We start from the raw sequence: 8,870 nt of genomic DNA on the forward strand, positions 1-8,870 counted from the left end.
TCACACATGCATCACAGATCCATAACTTTACAAAGGCATAAAGATAAATTAATCTACAACTCAAAAAACACCCAAACTTGGGAAAAATCACTTATTACAAACCGAAAACACTCCCACTGCACACCAAATGTTATATATATATATACACACACACACACACTTTTTTTTCCCCCCTTCCACACACACATATATACATTAGTTTTCTACGTTATCCACAAGACATAAACCACAACTGGATACAAAAATTACTACAAAAATAACATCTGGTTCGACTGCCATATCTATCTCTACTATAAACACAATATAAACAATATATAATTCACAAATCAAGATAAAAAAAAAAAAAAAAAAAAAAAAAAAAATTATATATATATTTTTATAGTAATTACATGTAATGTACACAATTTATACATATAAACTATATACACTATATACACACCTATTATTATACAGGAAACACACCTAAATATACAATAAAACATCCTACTCTAAACTATCCCTTCACCCACACCACCCGCCCTTCTGTACATGGGTCAGAGTCCACAGTTCTCAATGTCCAGCCACGACTGACCGATGCCAGGTCCACCAAAAAAAAACCACCACCCACCAAATACACCCACCCAACCTAGAACTCCTCCCAACCAACTTAACCATAACCAACTTTATAACATACATAAACAATATAACCCACACTAGGCCCAAGTTCGGTGCCTGTAAGCCCTTCATAACCTAAACATCGGAAAACAAAACAAAAAGCTATGGTACACATGCATTAGCCCACCACCAGGAAGAAGGATGGCAATCCTGATACATACAAAAATTTACATACTTTCCCTAACACCTCCCTACCTCTCACCCTACCATTATCCCTAAAATAGAAACTGACCCTACTATCACCCTAACCCTGTCCCCTTACATCACTGTCCCTAACCAAAACAAGGGTACTCTACCCAGAAGGTCTAGTACCTAGGGCACATCAAAAGAAAACCCTCTCCATAGGAGAGAAGCCCTACTGGTACCAAGACTGCCATACTCCAAAGACCTGATCTTCCCGAGGTCACCTGTGATATTCCTACAGACCTCCACCTCGGAGAGGACTTTACGCTGCGTAGACACTAAACACCGTGCGTTCCACGTGTGGTACCTAATCACTAAGCTAACTAAGAATAAAGTGCCCCGGTCTCGACCACCCAGGTTCCTGAATGCCCCATAAGCCCACTCCGGGTAGGTAAGGCCGGCAAGTTGACTCCAGCCAATGGAAGCGCCCACCCTGTTGTAAACCCCTATATTAAAGGGACAATGAAGGAGGAAATGGTCCATGCTTTCCAGCGTGTCCACACACTCTTCTCGGGGACAGTCCCGGTCATCAGATCTTCTACACTTCAAATTGTCCCTCACATATAGCTTCCCCTGAAAGCAGCGCCAGGCCAAGTCCCAAAACTTCTGGGGGATCCTTTTCATGTTTAAAAGAAACAACCCCACCCTCAGATCCTGACCTGGGCAGTCCCTGAGCGCCAGAGGCTTCTGGAAGTGGGTCAACAGAACCCGTTTGTCAAGGAACTGCCTTGACTGGGTCCTGATCTCCCACACTCCCAGACCCCACCGACGTATCGCCTTCAGAGTCGGGGTAGCATAAGCCGGAAGATATCCATGGGGCGTACGGAGGTCCTTCACTTGCCCTCCTGTCTCCCATTCCTGGAAGAAAGGCCGAAACCATTCCCTGCAGGAGAGTACCCACGGAAAAGCCCTCTCTGACCAGAGGTTTGAGATGTTGGCTTTCAAGAAGGTGTTTGTTAAGAACACCACAGGGTTTACCATAGATAAACCCCCTAGTCTCCTCGTGCGGTACGTAACCTCCCTCTTGACTAGGTTCATCCTGTTCCCCCATAACAGTTGGAAAAACAGGCTGTAGACCCTAGTGTAGTAAGCCTCTGGCAAGATACATACGCTGCCCAGGTAGATAAACAAGGGGAGCAGGTACGATTTGATCAGGTGTACCCTTTCCCTGAGGATCATAGACCAACCCTTCCACTGGTTCACCCTCTGAGTGGCATCCTGGAGCTTACCATCCCAGTTTTTGGTGGGATAATCATCCTGGCCGAATGTGATGCCCAAAACTTTTGCTGATTCTTGGGGCCCCGGAAGGGTGTCCGGGAGATCAAATGTGGGATCCCCCCCTCCCAGCCAGAGACTTTCACACTTATCCCGGTTGATCTTAGACCCGGAAGCCTCCGAGTAGCGGTCCACCTCTGACATCACCACATCGACCTCCCCCCTCGAGGAGACGAAAATGGTGACATCATCAGCATACGCCACAACTCTCTGGGCGACATCCGGCTCCGCCAGATTCATCCCGACTCCCGCCAACGGTCCACAATCTACCCTCCGGACGAAGGGATCGATTGCGAACACGTATAACAGCGGGCTCAAAGGACAACCCTGACGGACTCCGGACCCAACCTCAAAAGAGCGGCCAGACCAACCGTTCACCAGCGGGAAACTCTCTGCCCCTGCATACAAGATCTTGAGCCAATTAACAAAAGTACTCGGTAAGCCATATCTTAGAAGGACGGACCAGAGGTAGTCATGGTTCACCCGATCAAATGCTTTTGCCTGATCCAAGGACAGTAAGTACCCCTTCCAGAGACCTGCACTGCTCCGCTCCACTGCCTCCCTGACACTGAGGACAGCACTTAACGTGCTTCGGCCTGGAACAGAGCAGTGCTGGGCCCCCGAAAGGAGTCGGGGTGCAAAATCCACCAACCGATTAAACAGTATCTTGGCCAGAAGCTTCCTGTCCGTATTGAGAAGAGCTATGGGCCTCCAATTCTCAATCCGGCTAGGATCTTTACCCTTTGAGAGAAGAATCAGGGCTGACCTCCTCATTGACCTAGGCAGAGTGCCCGAGGAGAGACACTCATTGAATACCACAGTCAAGAGGGGAGCTAAAGACTCCTTAAAGGTCTTGTACCACTCGGATGTTAAGCCATCCGGACCTGGCGACTTCTTGGGGGCAAGCCCCTCGATCGCCAGTCTCACTTCCTCTTCCTTAATCTCTTCTGCCAAAACGCCAAGAGAGGGGTCTACCCCTGGCTCAGGAATGGTTTCAGCCAGGAAAGCCGACATCTTGTCCCGATCTAGATCCTTCCTCCCCAAGAGGTGCAAGTAGAAGGATCTGACGACCTCCAGGATCCCTGATCTGGACCGATTCAGAGATCCCGTACTATCAATCAGTCCTGAGATGATTTTACTACTCACTGACATCTTGCAGTTTCTGTAAGGGTCGGGCGAGCGGTACTTCCCAAAATCCCTCTCAAAAACCAAAGATGCGTGCCTATCATACTGACACCTCATCAACAAGGACTTCACTCTGGAGATATCATCACGACTACCTCCAGTCGAGACGAGAAGCTCGAGTTTCCTCCTCAGACCCTGATACAAGCGATACCTGTTCAGGGACCTGAGGCTCGAGAGCTGGCGGAAGAACCCCGCAACCCGCTTCTTGAATATCTCCCACCACTCTGACTTACTACTACAAAGGTCCAGTAAAGGTACCTGACTCTGAAGAAAATCCTCAAAGGACTGTCTTACCTCCGCTTCCTCCAGGAGGGACGAATTCAGCTTCCAATAACCTTTACCCATCCGGGGGGTCTCTGAAACATTCAAGGAAAACAAAATCATACAGTGATCGGAGAACTCCACCTCAACCACGGACACTGCGGAAGAGACGGCTTCCTCCTTTAAATAAAACCTGTCTATCCTAGACCTGCAGCTACCTCGATGATAGGTGAAACCCGCGTGGCCTGAGGGGCTCCGGATGTGGGCGTCCTCTAGGCGAGCTTCCCTAACTATATTTTTGAGAGCTATGCTATCGTAAGCCAGCGGACCATTGGAACCTCTCCTATCTTGGGACCTTGTGACAGTATTGAAGTCCCCTCCAAAGATCACTTGCCGGCTAGTAAAAAGGAAGGGCTTGATCCTCATAAAGAGATCTTTGCGGCCCCACTTGGTTTGTGGGGCGTAGATGTTAATGAGCCGGAGCTCCTGTCCCTTCATGAGGACATCTAAGATCAGGCACCTCCCCATTTCTAACTCAATAACCCGTCTGCATTCAACCGGAGCGGTAAAAAGGACCGCCACCCCACTATACGGCTCAGCCGCAAGAGACCAGTGGGAGGGCCCGCACCTCCACTCTCTCCTTGCTTTTACCAGGGAGGCAAGATCTGACAACCTGGTCTCCTGCAGATACAAAATATCGGCTTCAACACGGCCGAGAAAATCAAAGGCTGCGAATCTAGCCGTATCAGACTTTATACTGGCACAGTTAATAGATGCCAACGTCAATGGGGTGAGTGCCGCCATCATGGGTGATTGAGTTAGACGGCCCTAACCCCCTCACTTCTGTCTTTTCTTTACCCCCTCATCCCCAGACGAGGAGGCTTCTTTCTCTTTTAGCCTTTTTTTAGACTCTGATTGGTCCATTTTTGAATCCCCATCTCCGTCTGGCTCTGGTTTGGCCCCATCCCCTGAGGAAATTGCCCCATCAGGACAGGGCCCAGTTCCCCCCGGAGGCTCCCCCACTTCAGGTACCCCATCCTCGACCACCCCCTCCAAAGAGGGGGAGGAGATGTCATCAAGGACAGAGAACCGGTTAGACAGATCAATCAGAGGGGGGGCAGGTAGGCTTCCGCTTGGGACCTGGTCCGTAGCACGGGGACTAGAGGGCTCCGACCTCTTCTTTCCCCTTTTATTGCCCTTCTTTTTTGGCCGCTCTTCACCCTCCTCATCCACACTTTCAAAGTGGGAGGAATCGGAAAGATCGGCCTTGCTGCCCTCTTCTCCACAGATTCTCCTCACTTCCTCCTCCAGCACATTTTCCTCCAGGGCCTCAGCAGTTTCAGGACTAACCTCTGGAGCAGGGTCAGAAGCTACCCCTGCCACATGGGAACTCTCCAGTTCCCTGCTCCTTCTGCGATTAGCCTCCCGCCTCAGCTTGGCGGGACTTTTCCTCTTCACTGACCCTGTTGCACCTTCACCCGCACTCGTGCCCTCCCCAGCTGAGGCAACATTACTGCTCTCCCCAGCCAAGGTGACAGTTGCCCGGGCAAAAGCGCTAGGACAACGGCTGAAAGGGTGTCCTAAGACACCACACAGATGACACCGGATCTGCCTACAGGATGCGGCAAGATGACCTACCCCACCGCACAGTGCACAGACCTGCACGGTACAAGCTGCGCTAAAGTGGGTGGGGCTGCCACATCTGTGACAGACCTTGGGCTGCCCCTGGTAGAAAACTTGGATTCTGTCTCTCCCAAGAAAAGCAGCTGATGGGATGTGGGCAACAGTGCTCCCCGAACGCTTCAGTTTGACGGAAAACGTCCAGGCCCCAGACCAGATCCCATGTTCGTCATAGTTCTTTTTTGGCATGTCCGTCACATCCCCATATCGGCTGAGCCAGGTCATGATGTCATAGCAAGATAGTGACTCGTTACGTGTCAATACGGTCACTTTCTTGGCCAGATTCTGACGGGATATCGCCTTTACGGCGAAATCCCGCCAGCCGGGCTCACTCTTCACCACCTCATAGTTCGACCAGAAGAGTTCCAAACCCTCCGGCCGAACGAAGCTGATGTCAAATTCGGAAGTACCGTAGGGGTGGATCAGGGCAAAGATGTCACTTGCCCTGAATTCCATCCAGAGGAGGAGCTCAACCACCTTACCCCGAGGCGGACATGCATCTTCGCCCCTCCACACTAAACGGACCACATTCCTACGGCCACTTTCCTGCCCGGATGTCGGGAGGGACCAGACCACCTCCCCGTTTTGTTCTCGGAAGGCGCCTAAGCCGTGTCTTTCTATCCAAAAAGACAGGTCAACCTCACCCCTCCCCTCTACATGGATTGACCTGTCTCCCCTACGTAGAGCCTCCAGGAGGCGCTGTTGCAAGTGACCCCCAGAGCCAGATGGAGATGGGGATCCCCCTGATCCCCCGGCAGTGACTCTGGCATAGCTTCTGGGAGAAGCAGCCACTACCGGGGGGGCAGTCGAACCAGGACCTGACCCAGATCCCAAACCAGGACCCTTGTTCTTAGCTGAGGTGTCAGTCAAACCTCTCTCTGGCATTCCACTACCACTCCTCACCTGCATTCCACTTGCACCCCTCTCTTGCACTCCACTTACACCCCTCTCTTGCACTCCACTTGTACCCCTCTCTTGCACTCCACTTGCACCCCTCTCTTGCACTCCACTTGCACCCCTCTCTTGCACTCCACTTGCACCCCTCTCTTGCACTCCACTTGCACCCCTCTCTTGCACTCCACTTGCACCCCTCTCTTGCACTCCCCTTGCACCCCTCTCTTGCACCCCACTTGCACACCCCTCATCCACACTGCTACTACAACTCCTCCCATGCGCACTACCATAACTCACACTCTGGACATTACCATTTTTCCACACATTTTTGCTCTCACTTTCACTCTTGCTTACACTCTGTATATTACAGGCTGGGCTGGCTGGGTCTATTGCATTATGTATAAGGGTCGCTGGTTTCAGGACTAAGGTTGCATTTCCAGTCTTCTGGGGTGCAGACACAGGCTCCGCCTCTGATATGGATGGCACCGCCCCCTCACACGAAGTCATGGATTTTGGCAGGAGCTGTCCCTCCGGACGCACTCCTGCCCCGCCTACTGCAGCTGACGTGCAGGGAACCTCCCCCTTTACAGGTGAGTGCCCCGCAGCGCCAGAAACGGTACCAACCGCACATAGGGGACCGCCCCCTGAACCACCAAGGTCTGGTGCCCGGACACTCCCCCCCCTCACAGGGGAGTGCCCTGCAGCGCCAGGACTTGTACCGCTCACTTCAACCCGGGGACCGCCCCCTGAACGGGAGAAACTGCCGCCATTTTCTGGTGCCTGGACACCCTCCCCCCTCACAGGATGGTGCCCTTTTTCTTCTATAGCACCCGCGGCCATTTTGGGTGCACTACTGTATCCCCCATGCTGGCCCCGCTCCACTACAGAAACGGGGTCTGGCAGATTGGGGGACCCAGCACCCTGAGCTGACTTCTCAGCCGACCCAGGTTGCTGGAAAGAAGAAAATACAAATTTCACTCCTTGTGCCTTCTTCCTCTTCTTGCCCTTCACTTTCTTCCTCTTCCCCTTCTCTTCTGGGCCCAAATCATCACCAAAAGTGAAGTTCTCCAGACGGGTGGGGGACTCCTGCATAACAATCGCACGCAGGAGACCCCCATCTGCCGAGCCGCTGCAATCACTACAGTCACTGCCATCCTCATCGTCCTCACTGGAGGGAGGTAAGGCCACCTGAGCCGGGTTTATGTAGTCCGCACTGAGGGTAAGTGGGGGGTCTGGGGTAACAGTGGTGGTACAAGCAGAACCCGTGTCCATATCCCCCTCACTCACATCCCCCTCCTCACCTCCCTCCATCTCCTCCTCACTCTCATCTTGGTGACTTTCTTTTTCTGCACCTCTGGAGACCCCCTTTTTGGGGAACCTCTCTTCATTAAGAATCTTCTCACTGAAGAAGCCGGCTCCAGCCACAATGTCCGCTCTCAGCTGAACAATCTCCTCCACCTCTTTCTTTAGTGCTCTCACCTTTGCAGTGAATGATGCTTTCTTGCCCTTGGCTGCTGTATCCGCCTGGTAAGTTGCAAACTTTATGTCTTCTCTAAGACCACGAAGCTGTTTCCCAAGCTGTTCATATTGGGCCATCTTTGCCTGGATTCTAGATCCGAAAGTCTCCAGGGATTCCCTTGGCTCCTTTACCCCCCATTGCTGGGGTTCTGAGGAGCCTGAGGTAGAAGCCTTCACTCCACTCCTCTGCCTGGATGAGCTTCTTTTCCCAGAGGAACTTTTGCTGGAAGCCTTGCAGCTCCCAGCTGGGGATGGGGGAGGGGGCCCCACATGGCGATGGGCCCTGGTGGATCGTCTCACCCCATCCTGGCTGCTGGCCGTCACATTTTCCTTTGCACCCCCCGCCGGCCGGGTACGGGGAGTGCAAGATGAAGCCTCCTGGGGCTCCATAGCAGGAAAACCCTCTACCCAGGTATCTGCCACACACCTGGGGAGGGGCGGATGGAAATCACTGCTTCACTGGAAGAGTCTGGAAGTAACAGGAGCTCAGACACACCCAACCTCTCTCCAGAGCTGTACTCACTATTCTGCTGGTGAGGTCACTGTGTACATACATTACATTACTGATCCTGTACTGATCACGAGTGTGTGTGGGATGGGGGTGGGGGACCAGGGGGGGGGGGGCAAAAAAAATTGCTTGCCCAGGGTCCAATCAAAATTAAAGATGGCCATGTCCATTATACATACACTGTACAGCAATCATACCTCCATTATACATACACTGTACAGCAATCATACCTCCATTATACATACACTGTACAGCAATCATACATCCATTATACATACACTGTACAGCAATCATACATCCATTATACATACACTGTACAGCAATCATACATCCATTGTGATCGGGGCTTACACATTCGTACTCGTGATAATGATATATACTTACTTGTTATGTACACATTATGACTTAACCTATCGGTCTGAGATGTGCCCAATGACCGCGACGGAGGCCATACCTTAAGAGGGCATGCCCTGTAATGGATGAAATGAAGAATAAAAGAGGAAAAAGAAAGGGAGGGTTGGGAGGGGTCCGCAAACGTCAGGAACGGCCCACTGACAGGAGGTAGGGGCGTTATATACCCCTGCCCCCGCCCACAACCCTATGTGCCGCCTGACGTGCGAGGGGGTGGAGATGTTACCGCCCCTCTCACAAATACAGCCTAACTAGGCTTCACACTTGTGATCGGGGCTTACACATTCGTACTCGTGATAAT

General features: G+C 51.8%; 1 protein-coding gene across 1 annotated transcript in view; it reads right to left on the reverse strand.

Annotated features, from left to right (window-relative positions):
- The window catches only part of LOC130357620 (uncharacterized), a 9,076-nt gene extending 903 nt beyond the window's left edge, over positions 1–8,173 (reverse strand). The window contains exons 1-2 of the mRNA XM_056560343.1: positions 6,487–8,173; positions 3,592–3,653 (exon numbers count right to left, since the gene is read on the reverse strand). Coding sequence (XP_056416318.1) covers positions 3,618–3,653; positions 6,487–8,040 — 1,590 coding nt within the window. The 5' untranslated portion in view covers positions 8,041–8,173 and the 3' untranslated portion in view covers positions 3,592–3,617. The remainder of the gene's footprint in view (positions 1–3,591; positions 3,654–6,486) is intronic.
- Between the last annotated feature and the right edge of the window lie 697 nt (positions 8,174–8,870).

This window comes from Hyla sarda, chromosome 2 (assembly GCF_029499605.1).
Source record: "Hyla sarda isolate aHylSar1 chromosome 2, aHylSar1.hap1, whole genome shotgun sequence".
NCBI lineage: Eukaryota > Metazoa > Chordata > Amphibia > Anura > Hylidae > Hyla > Hyla sarda.